The following is an 18,177-nucleotide window of genomic DNA, read 5'->3' as shown; positions in this document are numbered from 1 at the left end:
ATGTGTGTATTTGGTTGCGTGTGATCTGTTTATAAAATGAAATATTGTTGAAAACTGACCGTCGGATTGCAGTCAGTGTTGTCGAAGAAACTGAGTTAAAAGAAGGGGAACTACTCTTGTCGCTAGAGTATGAGTTACTTGTCTTGGGAATTTGCTTGTGATGAACGGTTTGTGCACGGCAGATCTAGATTCAGAAAACAACCGAACTCATGGATTTTTGAGTCACTTGAGAAAAAGTGACTCTATGTAATCGGTCAGTGTTAGTCTGTCCGGCCGGCCGGCCGGCCGGCCGTCCGGCCGGCCGGCCGGCCGTCCGTAGACACCACCTTAACGTTGGACTTTTCTCGGAAACTATCAAAGCGATCGGGCTCATATTTTGTTTAGTCGTGACCTCCAATGACCTCTACACTTTAACGATGGTTTCGTTGACCTTTGACCTTTTTCAAGGTCACAGGTCAGCGTCAAAGGAAAAATTAGACATTTTATATCTTTGACAAAGTTCATCGGATGTGATTGAAACTTTGTAGGATTATTCTTTACATCAAAGTATTTACATCTGTAGCCTTTTACGAACGTTATCAGAAAAACAAGGGAGATAACTAGCCTTTTCTGTTCGGCAACACACAACTTAACGTTGGGCTTTTCTCGGAAACTATAAAAGTGGACTTTTCTCGGAAACTATCAAAGCGATCGGGCTCATATTTTGTTTAGTCGTGACCTCCAATGACCTCTACACTTTAACGATGGTTTCGTTGACCTTTGACCTTTTTCAAGGTCACAGGTCAGCGTCAAAGGAAAAATTAGACATTTTATATCTTTGACAAAGTTCATCGGATGTGATTGAAACTTTGTAGGATTATTCTTTACATCAAAGTATTTACATCTGTAGCCTTTTACGAACATTATCAGAAAAACAAGGGAGATAACTAGCCTTTTCTGTTCGGCAACACACAACTTAATGTTGGGCTTTTCTCGGAAACTATAAAAGTGACCGGGCTCAAATTTTATGTGAACGTGACTCATTGTGTTGTGAATAGCAATTTCTTCCTGTCCATCTGATGCCTCATATAATATTCAGAACTGCGAAAGTGACTCGATCGAGCGTTTGCTCTTCTTGTTATATGGATATTCATGTGTTCAGGCCTGTAGTTGTTAATTTAAATGCGGTATGTTTGTATTGTTTGCTCCAGAGATGTATACTTCGTACGTATAGAGCGTTCGGAACTTTTCAGTCGCAAAAGTAGTACCGAAACAGAACAGCTTCTCAACCCATTGCACTATCGAGGATTCAGGCTGTTGCTGGCTCGTTATTTGTTTGGTTGCTGGGTCATTATCGAAAAATAACTAGCTCTACAAGTTTACAGAGGTAAAGAAGCAGAGGGGGGAATAAAGTAAAATACACGTAAGTACAGTATGTAGGATAAACAGAATACTACATGGCTTGCTGTGTCGTACCAGATTTACACTCGTTGCTTTTTCAAATAGTGAACAGCTCGCTTTCGCTCGCAGTTCAATATTTAAAAAAACAACTCGTGTAAATCTGGTACGACACAGCAAGCCATGTAGTATTCTCTATATCTTTTATTTTAGTGACAATGAAGGAAGGGTGTTTTATATGTTTCTCTGCTGTATGGAACCTGTTTTTGCAACAGGAAAATTAAAGTGAACCAAAAATGGACTAACTTTGAGTTCATGATGTAAGTCATTATGAGTGATAAATTCATGCAGTTTGGCTGAGGAAAGGTAATGGAACTACAGTTTGCCTTGTAGTCTTATTCTGTTGTAGAAATAGCTTTCAGTTCAGATAACAACTTTTGCAGCCGCATTCTTAGTCATGCTCTGAGTGTGTGTAAAGGCTTGTGCAGACAGTAAGCATTAAAATAATCCCTACACAACATGAAACATGACTTTAAAAGAAACAGCATGAAAAGAGCACCACCACCACCACCACCATAAACAAAACAACAGCTTTTACATTGTACAAGAGTTTCTAATTGTACATTTTCTGTCACCTAGAGTTGCGTTAAGATACTGTTTCTAGTTGTAGGCTGACCACTGATGTCCATGTGTGTGAATTGTGTGACAGGAGAAACAGGAGCAGAAGAAGCAGGCAGAACAACAGGCCATGCTACACAGACCTGGACAGCCACCAGACATTTCTATGGCAGGGGGGCCACGGCCTGGTGAGCACCTATTGTTTGCTTAGTTACGCCAGATAAACCATTTTGTGTGTGTCACAGGGCTTAGGTACCCCCCCCCCCCCCCTCCCCGAAAAAAGATTGAAAAAATAGAAAATGGTAGCTCATTGGAACACAATGATATTCTTGACAGATACGAATTTTGTTTAGGGTGCATACTTAGAAGTATCTCTCACATCTGAATGATGTTATAAAATGTTTAATCTGTTTGTAATTTAGATTGGCTGTGGGATCAGCCGTTTCTGGTTTTCTAAGTTATGAGCATCTAGACCTGAATATTAGCTCGGACTGTTGTATGTTGTGGGTATTCTGCTTTAGTTTGTGCTGAGAAAGGTTTTTTGACTCACATGCGAAGCAAAAGTGAGTCTATGTACTCACCCGAGTCGTCCGTCCGTCCGTCCGGCCGGCCGGCCATCCGGCCGGCCGGAAAACTTTAACGTTGGATATTTCTTGGACACTATTCAGTCTATCAGTACCAAAGTTGGCAAGATGGTGTATGATGACAAGGCCCCAAAAAACATACATAGCATCTTGACCTTGCTTCAAGGTCAAGGTCGCAGGGGCCATAAATGTTGTCTAAAAAACAGGTATTTTTCACATTTTCCCCATTTTCTCTGAAGTTTTTGAGATTGAATACCTCACCTATATATGATATATAGGGCAAAGTAAGCCCCATCTTTTGATACCAGTTTGGTTTACCTTGCTTCAAGGTCAAGGTCACAGGAGCTCTTCAAAGTTGGATTGTATACATATTTTGAAGTGACCTTGACCCTGAACTATGGAAGATAACTGTTTCAAACTTAAAAATTATGTGGGGCACATGTTATGCTTTCATCATGAGACACATTTGCTCACATATGATCAAGGTCAAGGTCACTTTGACCTTTATGAAATGTGACCAAAATAAGGTAGTGAACCACTAAAAGTGACCATATCTCATGGTAGAAAGGGCCAATAAGCACCATTGTACTTCCTATGTCTTGAATTAACAGCTTTGTGTTGCATGACCTTGGATGACCTTGACCTTGGGTCAAGGTCACATGTATTTTGGTAGGAAAAATGTGTAAAGCAGTTCTTAGTGTATGATGTCATTGCTAGGTTTAGTTATTTGACCTTGACCCTGAAGGTCAAGGTCATGTAAAGGTCAAGGTCAAGCATGTGAGTCGTATGGGCTTTGCCCTTCTTGTTAAGACGTGTGTTACACCTGCAGTACTTAAGAGTACAATTGTTGTTTCAGGCATGATTCCTCAGCAGCACCCAGGCATGCCACCCCATGGTATCCCTCCAAGGTAAGATTGACCAATAACCTGATTTAGCTATGCCTAAGATTGCTGTTGTGTGTCTATGATATGTGTCCGACCTTGATTTACAGCTGCCTTTAGAGTGAGATTCTGTGTGAGTGTGTGTATGTGAGTGTGTGTGTTTGTGTGTGTGAGTGTGTGTGTGTGTGTGTGTGTGTGTATGTGAGTGTGTGTGTGTTTGTGTGTGTTTGTGTGTGTGTGTGTTTGACTATAAATGTGTGTGTATGTGAGTGTGTGTGTGTGTGTGTGTTTGACTATAAATGTGTGTGTGTGTGTGTGTGTGGGGGTGTAAAAAAGAGAGAGAGAGCTTCTGCAATTGCCCCTTGTAGGATAAAATAGATCATAGACCAAGTTTATCCTTCTCTTACTTGACTCGTGACACTTTTACCTTTGCAGAATGGGAGGCCCAGAAGGTGGATGGCCAGGTGGGCCACGCCAAGTGGCACCAGGTGACATGCCTCCAGGCCAGCAGTTTCCACCAGGGTTCGGACCCCGCATGCCTGGCCAGCCCATGGGACCGCACGGCCCCATGCCTCCCTTCCCTTCACCACAGCTACAGCAGCAGCAGCAGCAGCAGGGACAGCAGCAGGGACAGCCCATGTTGCCACCACCACCACCCCAGCCTCCTGTTCCGCAATGTGAGTGTAGTCGTATTTTGTTTGAAACAACCAAGACCCTACCCCCTTCATTCCCCTCTGGTCACATTAATAAAAACAGAATGTAAATGAGAGAGTGTGTGAGTTTGAGATGAACAGAAATTCATTTTGAAGTGAAGAACATGTGGAGGGTTTACTGTCGAGTTTCAGCCATGTTCTTTCATATTGACAATTTTTTTTAATCTTGTTTTTACTGTAGCTTGCAAATGTGACTCTAACTTTGAGATGAACGATGCTGGCTCATTTTCTTTCTGTCTTTCTTCATGTACTTATTTCATTCTTTCTTTCTGTATGTATGTATGTTACTTCGGTCTTGTCTTCAAGGTACCAACACACAAAATCATACCAAACCGAATTTTTTCCCAAGCAGTTTGATTAGCTACACAGGTATAGAAAATGTTCAGTGAGTGACATGATACTATCCATATTCAGTTGTTATTTCTTGTTTGCAGCTAATTGATTTGCTATGTTGTCTGTGTTCAGCGGAGTTGGCCCCCAGCCCAGAGTACGATCGCCAGGTGTTGCAGTATGAAGACTGGCTGTCAAAGACCACGCAATACCTGGACCTGCAGGTGAAAATGCTGGAGCAGCAGATACAGAAACAGAAACGAGCCAAGAAAACCATTCAGGCGCGACAGAGACAGGTGAGCTAATTTGTTTGTTTTGCTTAACGCCCAGCCGACCACGAAGGGCCATATCAGGGCGGTGCTGCTTTGACATTTAACGTGCGCCACACACAAGACAAAAGTTGCAGCATAGGCTTCATGTCTCACCCAGTCACATTATTCTAACACCGGACCAACCAGTTCTAGCACTAACCCCATAATGCCAGACGCCAGGCGGAGCAGCCACTAGATTGCCAATTTTAAAGTCTTAGGTATGACCCGGCCGGGGTTCGAACCCACTACCTCCCGATCACTGGGCGGACGCCTTACCACTAGGCCAACCGTGCCGGTGGTGAGCTAATGCTTGTTAACATTGTAAGATTGTACAACATGCCTTTGTTACCCTGATTTGCTATGGTTCTTGTCATCTGTTTCTTTTCCTCTTGTCTTTTTCTGAAATAATGCCAGACCACAAGTGGCATTAACCGATTGTTAGAATATTGTGCTTTGACGTAAGTGACATATTATGTTGAAGGTATTAAGGATGCTGCCATTTCAAGATTTATCTTCAGTGTGTGTTAATTATTATCATCAGTTAGTGTAAGGTCTCTGGCAACACTAGAAGACACAATGCGTTTGTTGATTTTATACCAAAGAAAGAAAGTTAACTCAAGTGTTGCTTTGGACACACATCCAATACTCCCTGTGATACTTTAGGTGCAAAACGAGTGTGAAAGAAGAACAGCCATATTTTTTGTATGGACAATACAGAGATACAGTCTCGTGTCAAAATTTTCAGTCAGTAGTTGTGCACAAAAGCACTAACAGAATATCTTCAAAATGTCAAAACATGATCTGTGTCCCTCCAGGCGCGTAAAAACAACCAGGAGATCAACCCGAAGGACGCACTGGAGCTGGAGCGCGTTGCGGCAGAGCAGGCTGAGATCCAGAAACAGCTTGAGACGCAGCGCAAACAGTCACGCCAACACCAGGTGGTCGTGCAGGACTACTACAACAAACAGAAGGTAAAGCACACAGAACACACAGGGGACAGAAAATTTAGGCACAGAGGCACCTGTCATGAAAAGATACCCTTGGGATGCTCATGGACAAAGGGACAACGGACTATTCTTCATTCTGAAATTTGCGTATGTTAGAAAGGTCTTGCACTACAGATTCCACTGTGAGAAAACAATGTGATGTGAGAAAACAATGTGATGTTTGGTTGACGAGCTTACTGCTGTAGTTTAGGTTGCCCTGCTAAACAATGTTGCTGTACCTGTTCACAGTAGGTGTTAGATTTGTTACTGTAGGTGAATTAGCAGTGTTACAGTGGTCGCCGGTTAATATGACCACTTTGGGACCGGGATAAAATGGTCATAATAAGCGGCTGGTCATATTAACCGATGTTAGAGAAAACGATTTTAAAAAAATCGCAAAACGAAACATTTTTTTTTTTATAATTAATAATTGTAAGAAAATGTAACTTGTTGGCAACAAACACAAAATTAAATATGTGTACTGTACATTGTAGCCATTATAGATGACAACCGTTGAAAAGAAATTGAAATGGAATAAAAAGTAAATCCGATCTTGGCGTTTTCGTTTCGACATTCAGTGTTTCCTCTTGAATCAGACTGAAAGATTGGTTGGCTCGTGCTCTGTTTGCCAAAAAGAGAGAGAATAATGTTCGTGATCACTTTAGATTTATTCACGGGAAATAATGAAAAGATCGCACCCTTTTTTGCCTTTTTCATGACGCTCTGTCTCGGGGAAAAAAAGAGAGAGAATAATGATCGCGACATTAGAGATCACTGATCACTGATCACTTTAGTTTCATTCACGAAAAAGAAAGAAAATATCGCACGCCTTTTTGCCTTTTTCAAAAAATCGTATGTATTTTCCCCCCCCCCCCCCCCCCCCCCCCCGAGTGATTTCAAACTGAAAAAGATGTGAACTTGTTGCCATTTTCTCGAAACAATGTGGCCATATTAAGCGGCGTTGTGGTCATATTAAGCGGCTTTTTCTAATACATAACAAAGAAGGACAATTCCGGACCGGGTAAAATTGGTCATAATACGCGGCTGGTCATATTAACCGCGGTCATTGTTAGGCAAAACTAGTGGTGAAAGTGTGATGTCTTGCATTGAATACATAACACTCATCTAGTGTCAGCTTGCATTTTGGGTTGGATTTCAGTACAGCATTTGATGAACTGTACTAACTTTGCGAGCATGTATTTCTCTTTTCATATCCTCATCCTTCATATCCAATGCTAACACGCGTGTCCAGCCACCAGTCTCCTACACCAGTGTTGTTACAAACCCACAGGTATATGTATCACAGGAGCAGTTCGGCGGGCCGACTTGGAGCGGACCGATGGGAATGCCCCCTCGACCCATGGGTGCTCCGCCCGGCTCCGGCCCACCCCCCGGAGGACCTCCAGGCCCTGTTGCTACAGCAACCAGCACCAGCGCCACCGTCATGCTACAGCCGCGGGTGCCTGGGTCCCCCTCCTCGATTCGTATGTCCCATACGGCGAGACAGGAGTACGACGCCTACATGCAGAGCAGACTACGTATGGCACAGCAGGCGCCGCGGCCTCGGGCTCCCACCACCATACAACTTGGGGTCAGTGAATGAAACAAGGAAAACTACTCTTTTGGGGGGTTCTGAAAGGCTAGGTGTTGTCATGCACAATGTACACTGGAACCTCCTTTGAAGACATCCAATTTAAGACTCCCTCCCTTGACACTGTTTTCTCATATTTTCTGTTCACATCTTCTGTAAAAAAAATCTTAAGACTCCCTCTATGGGGGTTGGACAACAAAAAAAATCCAGTTTAAGACTCCCTCTATGGGGGTTGGACATGTACTGGTGCTAACAGCTTTGAAAATACTCACTGGTCTGCTTGATGTTCAGAAGTTTTTTCCCCATCTAAACAAACATTGCTGCGGGGAAAAGATATTGAGGTTCAAATTGTTTTGTCAGGGATGATTGTTTGAATGAGTGAGTGTGTGAGTTACATTTTTCTTTTAGTTGGATTTGAGTGTGAGAGTGAATTAGATATTTTGTTTTTTTAAGAAGCAAGGATGTTTGCTATCTAAAGGTAGTTGTTTTTGATTTTATTCAGACAGAAATTGTGTGAGCATCTTTTATCTTCTTCTTCTTCTTGGCGTTCGCAGAGGTTACACGATCAGTCCAGCACTGGTGAGAAATGTTGTCGTTTTCTCCAACTCCTGTCGACTGCCATATAGTTTGGTCTGCAAGGGAGTTGGTGACGGCCACACTTCTTTTCATTCCTCATCTAGTAAGGGACATCGCTGTAAGATGTAGCATCTTTTATAAATTAGCTGTGTTTGTGTTCTCACAGGACAACAACCCGTTCAGCGAGACTTTCCAGGTGAGGGAACAGCTGATCAAGAAACAGGAGACAGGTGATACACCGGTCACCTCCCCTCTCAGCCAGCCACCCACCACACCCACCCAGGGTACACCCACTGGCTCGTCACCCGTACCTGGACCCCCCAGTGGACCTGGACCCGGCATACCCGGACCCGACATGCCAGGACCCGGCATGCCTGGACCTGGACCTGGCATACCTGTACCCAGAATACCTGGACCAGGACCCAGTGGGGGTGTGCGCCCACCTCCACCACCACCACAAGCAGGTAAAACACCTGTGAAAGAATGATGTAGTGACAGAACTCTATTCCACCCTTAGCAGATAAACGCCTGTGACATTATATAATGCTGCATTTGACAGTTAACACAGAAGTGGATGTAATGTAGAGTTTAATAGTCAGGTATGTATGGAAAGTGATGTCAGTTGTATGTGTTGTGGAATGGAATGAACATCTGTGGACTGGGTGGCCGAGTGGCACTTGCACTCGGAAGTGAGAGGTTGCGAGTTCAACCCTGGGTCAGGGCGTTAGCAATTTTCTCCCCCCTTTCCTAACCTAGGTGGTGGGTTCAAGTGCTAGTCTTTTGGATGAGACGAAAAACCGAGGTCCCTTCGTGTACACTACATTGGGGTGTGCACGTTAAAGATCCCACGATTGACAAAAGGGTCTTTCCTTGCAAAATTGTATAGGCATAGATAAAAAATGTCCACCAAAATACCTGTGTGACTTGGAATAATAGGCCGAGAAAAGTAGGATATGCGCCGAAATGGCTGCGATCTGCTGGTCGATGTGAATGCGTGATGTATTGTGTAAAAAATTCCATCTCACACGGCATAAATAGATCCCTGCGCCTTGAGTCCGAGTCTGGAGATACGCGCGCGATATAAGACTTCATATAATTTACATAAAGCCTTAGCTATGGAAAAAGTTTACAAGTGCACCTGCCTGGCCTTCCAGTGAGGGAATGCCTCTGAAGAGAGTATGCCTTTAGTAGTCTATTGCTCCGTTATCAGGACAGAAGCATTCCTGTTAGAAAAGGACACCCAGAACATAATTACACTTTCGGCTGGTCTTAAGGTCATTGCAGGGACCCCTATTCCTTGTTTTCAGTTCTTGAATGTTAGTTGGTTAGTTGTGCAAAGTCTAGTTTTCACGGATATGTAATGAGCTTGAAGTTGTGGGTAGTTCAACAAGGCTTTCCAAAAAGTTCTGACACGGAACCTGAAAAGAGTCCCATTGGGTGACTCCGTTGATCCGTTTGTTCTGTGTATGACAACAGGTGAAGGGATTGGACCGATGTTCTTCCGTGAGAGAAACATGGATGGAGGGCCACCACGCTTCATGAGACGTGAGTGATCCTTTCTTCTTTGATATGCTTTTATTTTGGTTCAGTTGTCAGAAGTTACAATAAGACGGATTAAAACTGTCTGAGTTGCTTTGTGGCATATTGGCACAGGTGTCACTTATGAAATTAATTCATCAAAAATATATCCACTCGTCACAGGAAGCAGTGGGGCTGTTGATATGTCGCATGTGTCTGAGGTGACAGATGCTCTTATCCTGTGTATAAGTGGAAAAGACACTCCTTATACTGAAAAAAAAGGACAGTTATTTGAAGCAAAATTTGTAGACTTTTTGTTTGTTTTTTGTTCGTTCATGGGCTGAAACTCCCACGGCTTTTACGTGTATGACCGTTTTTACCCCGCCATTTAGGCAGCCATACGCCGCTTTCGGAGGAAGCATGCTGGGTATTTTTGTGTTTCAAAACTCTGACATGGATTACAGGATATTTTTTCGTGCGCACTTGGTCTTGTGCTTGCGTGTACACACGGGGGTGTTCGGACACCGCGGAGAGTCTGCACACAAAGTTGACTCTGAGAAATAAATCTCTCGCCGAACATGGGGGGACGAACTCACGCTGACAGCGGCCAACTGGATACAAATCCAGCGCGCTACCGACTGAGCTACATCCCCGCCCGAAATACTTAAACTGAAAAAAAAGGACAGTTATTTCAAGCAAAATTTGTAGACATTATTTAATTCAAGTGAAAGTTGCAAACCCACACTATTTGATTCAAGCAGCAGTTTCAGGGTTCGTACAGAGTCCTTGAACCCTGGAAAACTCCTTGAAAATTGGAAAACCTTTTCCAGGCCTTGAAAAGTGCTTGAAAATAGAGTTTTGTTAAATAGTCATTGAAAAGTACTTGATTTTTCCAAATTGTTGCCTATACATTTCGTCAGCAGCTTGTCTTATTTTTAAAAAAAATGCAACCCCCTTTTTTTTCGTCAAATACAGTACACACATTTTTGGGAGAATAAAAGATCGAGTGAAAACGAAAGCAGACGAACTAACTATTACTAGTCACCCGTAGTTGCTTCCCTTCCCGGAAGTTGGCAAGGGAAACAACTACGGAATGACTAATAGTTTGCAGACTTGGAAAAACTGAAGGTAAGCTTGGTGCTTTGCATTAATTTGGGGAAAATCATGTCCTTGAAAAGCATTTATTTGGTCCTGGAAATGTCCTTGAAAACTCATTGAATTGTATCAGCTCTGCCCTGCAGGAACCCTGCAGTTTAATGATGTGTGCCCTATTTGCATACTTTCAGCCCCAGGTCCGTTTGGCGATGGCGCACCAAGACCCGAGGGACCACCACGCCTGCCTGCGTACTCTGGTCCTGGCAGCCACCCGGGAATGCTGATGGAGAATCAACGCATGCCGTTCCCCCAGGGTATGCCCATGCCATCCGGCCAAGGTGAGTGGCTAGTGCTTAGTGTACAGCTTGTTCATGCTTGATTCATTTTTACAGTTCTGACGTCCAGGCGAAAGCTGGGTGTGAGCTTCCTTGTCACACTGAACGAGTCTCAAAATAATCATTCTTTTTTTTGTTGTTGGTAACATCACTTCAATGGGTCATCTGAAGTATGTTGTAAAAGCATATCTCAGCCCTGGTTTTGCTTGATTTACTTCTGAAATAAAAAAATGGCTTTTAGCTGTAAAAATATAGGATTAAAAAAATTCCAGTGAGAAAGCAGTCTGAATTTTGATGAGGGTGACCATACAGGACTATATGAAATCTTATTTATTTATCCTTATTCTTATTCACTGACAGGCTTTGGTCACCCAGGGATGCCGATGCCACACAGCGGGGCAGGGGACATGGGAGTGCCCCCCACACAGCCACCCGTCAAGGAGAAACCCAAGAAACGCAGGAAAAAGAAGAAGGCTGACGATAATGACAACGCACAGTCACAGCCTCTGCCGCCTTCCATGCCTAGTCAGTCCATGATCAGTACGTGTTTTTATTCGTCTTGCTTTTTTCTCTTATTTTGTCATTTTGTTAGTCTTTTCTGTCTGTATGTGTTTCTTTTTTCCTTTCTTTTTACTCTTTTTACATTTAGTCAAGTTTTGACTAAATGTTTTAACATAGAGGGGGAATCGAGACGAGGGTCGTGGTGTATGTGTGTGTGTGTGTCTGTCTGTCTGTCTGTCTGTGCGTGTGTGTGTGTAGAGCGATTCAGACTAAACTACTGGACCGATCTTTATGAAATTTGACATGAGAGTTCCTGGGAATGATATCCCCGGACGTTTTTTTCATTTTTTCAAAAAATACTTTTGATGTCATATCCGGCTTTTTGTAAAAGTTGAGGCGGCACACCCTCATTTTTCAATCAAATTGATTGAAATTTTGGCAAAGCAATCTTCGACGAAGAGCGGACTTTGGTATTGCATTTTAGCTTGGTGGCCTAAAAACTAATGAATGAGTTTGGTCATTCAAAATCGGAAACTTGTAATTAAAATAATTTTTTTATTAAACGATCCAAAAATAATTCCATCTTATTTGTCGTCATTATCTGATTCCAAAAACATATACATATGTTATATTTGGATTACAAACAAGCTCTGAAAATTAAAAATATGAAAATTATGATCAAAATTAATTGTCCGAAATCGATTTAAAAACAATTTCATCTTATTCCTTGTCCTTTCCTGATTCCAAAAACATATAGATATGATATGTTTGGATTAAAAACAAACTCAGTAAGCTAAAAAGAATAGACATACAGAAAAGCGTGTTATCCTGCTCAGCGCAACAACTACCGCACTATTCTGCATAGCTTGTCGATTTCACTGCCTTTGCCACGAGCGGTGGACTGACGAAACCACGAGTATGTGGTCTTAGTGAAAAAAGCAGTGCGTTCAGTTTCATTCTGTGAGTTCGACAGCTTGACTAAATGTTGTTATTTCGCCTTACGTGACTTGTTTGTCTTTCATTCGTTTCTTTTTTTCCCTGTTTTTCTTTAGTTCTTTCTTTCTTTCTTTCTTTCTTGCCTGCCTGTTTGGCTTTTTTTCCTTGTTTTCTTTCTTACCGTCTTTCTTTTCTTTCTTTCTTGCTTTTCCTTACTTTCTTCCTTCCTTCCTTTGGGTATTTGGTTAATATGGTTTTGTTCCTTGCTGAATATTTTTGCACACATTTGACTTGTAATGTGTGTTAACCTATAACATGCTGATTATTCACAACGTTCTGTCCTCAGGTTCCAGCACTCAGCATCAGCAGGGAGAGAGTCGACCCAGCACAACTGGTTCAAATATCCCCAAACCTCCGGAGTTCCCCATCAAGCCCCAGTCAGAGACAGACCGCCGTATTCTGGAGATCCTGAGCAACACTGCCGCCCTGGCCGCGGGAGAGAACCAGCAGTCGTCCACCAAGGGCGGGAACAGTAAGGGCGCTCGCTCCAAGAGCCCCGCCGCAGCCGCAGGCACTGGCCACAAGTCCGCACCCGAGAAGGAAGCGGAGGGTCAAGGGTCAAGTGACGGACAAGGTGAGGGGGGCAAACAGGTGGGACAAGGACCTGTTACGAGCGTCGGTGGTCCCCCCTCCTCCATGCCTCCTTCCGCTGTGTCCACGGCCTCTGTCCAAACCACAACGTCCATTCCAGGCAGCGTTGCCGGCGACACCCCTCTGCCACCGGGACCACCCTTCCAGCAGCACCCGCGCCACATGGGGTCTGGCCCCCACCCGAGCTATCTGCACCCAGGTCACCCAGCCCACCCAGGCCACCCGGGTCATCCTGGCCACCCCATGATGTCAGTCAGCGGGCCTCACCCTCACGGCTTGCCACCTGGCGTCATGATGCGCCCCGGCATGCCCCACCACCCGGGCCACCCCATGAACATGCCACCCCGCGGTTCCCCCTTCCACCATCGCATGCCCCATGGTATGCAGCTTCCGGAAGGAGCGCGTCTGCCTCCACACCTGATGCACCGGCCCTCTGGGGTGGCTGTCAGCATGGCTCAGCAGCACCCGGGTCTGGCTCGCCCTCCACGGCCACCCCCACCTCCTGTATCAACAGCGCTGCAGGAGAGGCCTGGTGAAGGGATGGGCACTGCAGTCACAGCTCCGCAGCCACTGTCGGCTAAACCTCTAGAACCATCGTCATCTCAGCCCGCACAAAGCCTGCCCCCGATGTCCAAGCCAGCTCCTGGTGGTGATGCTGCATCAGCACCTCCATCATCTACTGCACAACCACCACAACAACCCCCTACATCTGAATCACTGTCCACTAGTTCTGCTTCAACCCCACCCGCTGTTCCCACCAGTGAAACACCAGGGAGCAGCTCTGCAGAGCAGCAGACCCCCAGGGATGGGGAAAAGACGGATGCTAGTACATCCTCACAGTCGGCTCCCAAAGAGGAGGAACCCAGTGCAACAGGCAGCAAAGAAGGTGAATCTAAAAAGAAAGTCTGTGATGACGGAATTCACTGCGGAACAGACGATGAAGCAGAAAACCCCACTAAGAAAGTCTGTGATGACGGAATTCACTGTGGTACAGACGATGAAGCAGAAAACCCCACTAAGAAAGTCTGTGATGACGGAATTCACTGCGGTACAGACGATGAAGCAGAAAACCCCACTAAGAAAGTCTGTGATGACGGAATTCACTGCGGTACAGACGATGAAGCAGAAAACCCCACTAAGAAAGTCTGTGATGACGGAATTCACTGTGGTACAGACGATGAAGCAGAAAACCCCACTAAGAAAGTCTGTGATGACGGAATTCACTGCGGTACAGACGATGAAGCAGAAAACCCCACTAAGAAAGTCTGTGATGACGGAATTCACTGTGGTACAGACGATGAAGCAGAAAACCCCACTAAGAAAGTCTGTGATGACGGAATTCACTGTGGTACAGACGATGAAGCAGAAAACCCCACTAAGAAAGTCTGTGATGATGGAATTCACTGTGGAACAGACGATGAAGAAGACAAACCTAGCAAGAAAACCTGTGATGATGGAATCCATTGTGGAACAGACGATGAAGCAGAAGCAGGAAGTTCTAAGAAAAAAGTCTGTGATGATGGACTGCATTGTGTAACAGATGATGAAGAAGAGCAGCCCAAGAAGGTGTGCAGTGATGGAATCCACTGTGGAACAGACGATGAAGATGAAAAACCCAAGAAAAAAGTCTGTGATGACGGAATTCACTGTGGTACAGACGATGAAGCAGAAAACCCCATTAAGAAAGTCTGTAATGACGGAATTCACTGTGGAACAGACGATGAAGAAGAAAAAACAACAAAGAAAGTCTGTGATGATGGAATCCATTGCGGAACAGATGATGAAGATGAAAAACCCAAGAAAAAAGTCTGTGATGATGGAATCCACTGCGGAACAGACGATGAAGAAGACAAACCCACAAACAAAGTCTGCGATGACGGAATTCACTGTGGAACAGACGATGAGGCAGAAGCAGAAAGTTCTAAGAAAAAAATCTGTGATGATGGACTGCATTGCGGAACAGATGATGAAGAAGACAAACCCACAAAGAAAGTCTGCGATGATGGAATCCATTGTGGAACAGACGATGAAGAAGACAAACCCACAAAGAAGGTCTGTGATGATGGAATCCATTGTGGAACAGACGATGAAGAAGAAAAGCCAAAGAAGAAAGTCTGTGATGACGGAATACACTGTGGAACAGACGATGAAAATGAGACGGGGAAGGAAGCAACCGAAGAAAAGCCAGAAAATTCAGAGGTTGCTGTGCCAAGCACATCAGCTGCAACCACTGCTTCTCCACCAGTGACTGCTTCCGTTGCCTCCTCTTCACCGACCGCCACAACAAGTAGGGCTGATGAGAGAAACGAAGAACCCATGGACACGGGGGATCAGAACGCCAAAGAACCTTTGACCCAGAGCGAAACGACTGTGCCCCCTCCCCCATCAGGTGAACAGGGCGAGAGTGTTAGTGACACTTCTCCTCCTCAGCCTCAGGTAGACGGGGCAGGTGAGGGAAGCGTGCACATTTCTCCACCTGTGGCCACACCTGTCACCACATCTGCTGCTGCCACGGTAACCACAGCACCTGCATCTGCTCCAGAGTCTACCTCTGACCCATCTCCCCCTCCTCCTGCTGGTCAGGAGAGTAAGGAGGTTGCTATGGAAACAGAAACGTCCAACCAGGAGAGTGCTGATGGGGCTGCGAGCACAGCGGAGACATCAGTGACTGAGACTGCGCCAGCTTCTGAACCTGTTGCTGGGAACGTCTCTGGCGCTGCACAGCAGGTTACCACACCTCCGTCCCCAGCACCTCAGCCTGCAGAAACTGACACCCCTGTGACTAGTGCAGACACTGTGCAGCAAGCAGCAAGTGTCGGCAGTACAGCAGCAGTACAAGAAACGAGTGAAGTTCCGGCCACCTCATCCACCACTGCATCCCCTGATCAGCCGACCCCTCAGCTGAGTTCTGCTACTGCGGCTGAAACAACATCAGCTGAGACTCCTCCAGCTGTGATTGTGTCTACCACAGTGTCTTCAGAGTCAAGCGCGGATGCATCCCTTCCTACAGAACCCTCAACTCTTGCCTCTAGTGTGCTGACAACAACAACCCCAACAAGTGCTTCTGCTGAGCAGTCTGCGGTCACAAGTGCAGAATCGTCAGTGGCAGGGACAAGTGTTAACACTGCTTCCACAGAAACAACAGCAAGCGTCAGTGCCCCCGTGCCAGCAACAAGTGTCAGTCCTGTCACAACTGCGTCAGAAATGCCACCACTGCAGGCAGTTAAAATAGAACCGTCTGCCACTTGGCAGCAGCCATCTGTGACAGGTAGTTTGGGCCATGGCAGTAGTGGAGCTAACACACAGATGACTGCTGTGTCTACATCTCTTGGTGGTCGTTTTGTGGGTCATCCAGTGACAACATCAATGATGCAACGTTCCCCAACTGCCGGCAAGCCTGTTACAACCACTGGGCCTGCTGTTCCATACAGCGCAGGTTCAGCCAGCCTGACTCATCCCTCTACTACCACCTCTCACTCTCGCCCCTACCTGCCGCCCCTCTCCATCGGAGACTCCATGCACTACCCACCTGACCACCCCTTGGCTGGTCAGCCTCGCCCACCCCTGGACATGCTTGCCAAGGCCTCCCAGTCTGCGCTCTCTTCTGCAGGAAGCTCTATACCCACCTCACTGGCGTCCACCCAGCCCTCCCCACCCACCCCGGGTAGCAGGCAGCAGAGCCCTGAGATGATGAGGTTCTCCCGCCACATGACGCCGCAGATGGCTCAGCACCTGGCTCAGCAGGGAATCAGCGGGCCGCCCAGCAGTCAGCACAGCCCTACCATGGTGTACGGAGGCGAGGGGGGCTACATCCCCCGCCATATGTTTCCTGGAGGAGGGATGGGGCCGAGGTATCGCGGGATGGCCCCACCGGGCGAGTACCCACAAGGCCGCGGGATGATGTCACCACCAGCCATGTCACCCACTTCTCCGCAGCAGCGAGGTCAGAGGCCACAGTTCCCGCCGTACCACCCTGATATGATGCACCCCGGCATGCCCCCGCGCTCTATGGGACCCCGCCCTATGATGCCGCCTGAAATGATGGGCCGAACATCTGCAGGACACGAAGGCATGATGCCCCCGCATCTGCCTGGCTACGGCCATCCACCCGGTCACAGCCAGGCGATGATGAACCGGCCACCATACGCCATCCACCCGTCCCAATCTTCTGGCGCTATGGATTTCCCGCCCAGACCACACCACCCCAGTATGAGCATGGCTGGTTTCCCTGGACACCGCATGCCAGCCGGTGGCCACCAGTCCGCCCCCCACTCCCCCTCCTCCACTTCTCCTCTCAGGATGCAGGGTGGAGGGTTTCCTCCAGACCCTCGCATGATGAGTCCCGACCCCCACCACCTCATAGGTCAAGGTGACCCCCGCATGGCCGCCAACCTGCGCATGTTTGCTGAGCAGCAGCAGCGATTGGGAATGATGCGGCAGAGACATCCACTTCCCATGATGCCTCCGGGCGGGGGAGCGGCGGCTTTTCCTCCCCATCAGCGGCCCCCTCCGCCTCGCATGCCAATGTTCCCGGAAGAAGGTATGGACCCTTTCCACCCCCTCCATCACCCGCGCTCCACCCCACCTGACACCCCCCACATGCCTACCCAGGCCAGTATGTCGCCCATGAGACCTCCGTTCCCTGAGGCGGTTTCTCTAGCCCCTTCATCCAGTCTGGGCCCCATGATGAGCAGCCCCGGAGCGGTCAGCTCTAGTGCTGGGATGGACGTCAAGGGACTGGACATCACTATTAACCAGGCCGGCATGGCGGGCGGGATGATGGTCAAGACAGAAGCTGGTCTGGACGTACCTGATCTAGGTGAGTGTCTGTTGCTTTTTTTAATCTTTTTTTATTAAGAAATTACAAATCAAGAATGTCGTCCTAAAAAAGTCAACAGCTGGCAAAATATTGGTGCAGAAATACCAAGACACTGATTCCTGTATTGTTTTAATGAGAAGTAAATGTATGTTACTCATCTGAGTGTTTGTCTGTGTGTTCTACTTCTAGTGCAAGACTATGTAAATTTGAAAGTGCTGATACCCCCCGCGGGTTAGGGGGAAGAATTTACCCGATGCTCCCCAGCATGTCGTAAGAGGCGACTAACGGATTCTGTTTCTCCTTTTACCCTTGTTAAGTGTTTCTTGTATAGAATATAGTCAATGTTTGTACAGAT

General features: G+C 46.4%; 1 protein-coding gene across 8 annotated transcripts in view; it reads left to right on the top strand.

The window, feature by feature from the left end:
- LOC138947709 (histone-lysine N-methyltransferase 2C-like) overlaps positions 1-18,177 on the top strand; it is a 168,752-nt gene that overhangs the window by 86,041 nt on the left and 64,534 nt on the right. For 7 of the 8 annotated variants that reach the window (XR_011449765.1, XM_070319248.1, XM_070319250.1 and 4 more), the window contains 11 exons: positions 2,087-2,183; positions 3,436-3,487; positions 3,896-4,137; positions 4,639-4,799; positions 5,630-5,785; positions 7,092-7,391; positions 8,134-8,431; positions 9,444-9,512; positions 10,772-10,918; positions 11,276-11,455; positions 12,699-17,822. Coding sequence is in view for 7 of the 8 variants with exons in the window: in XM_070319248.1 (XP_070175349.1) it covers positions 2,087-2,183; positions 3,436-3,487; positions 3,896-4,137; positions 4,639-4,799; positions 5,630-5,785; positions 7,092-7,391; positions 8,134-8,431; positions 9,444-9,512; positions 10,772-10,918; positions 11,276-11,455; positions 12,699-17,822 (6,826 nt within the window). In the remaining variant the exon portion in view is untranslated. The remainder of the gene's footprint in view (positions 1-2,086; positions 2,184-3,435; positions 3,488-3,895; positions 4,138-4,638; positions 4,800-5,629; positions 5,786-7,091; positions 7,392-8,133; positions 8,432-9,443; positions 9,513-10,771; positions 10,919-11,275; positions 11,456-12,698; positions 17,823-18,177) is intronic. The other variant, XM_070319246.1, reaches the window with a different exon arrangement.

Source organism: Littorina saxatilis, linkage group LG14 (genome assembly GCF_037325665.1).
Source record: "Littorina saxatilis isolate snail1 linkage group LG14, US_GU_Lsax_2.0, whole genome shotgun sequence".
Classification (NCBI taxonomy): domain Eukaryota; kingdom Metazoa; phylum Mollusca; class Gastropoda; order Littorinimorpha; family Littorinidae; genus Littorina; species Littorina saxatilis.
The sequence above is the reverse complement of the archived record's forward strand: the minus strand, read 5'-3'. Positions and strand labels throughout refer to the sequence as shown.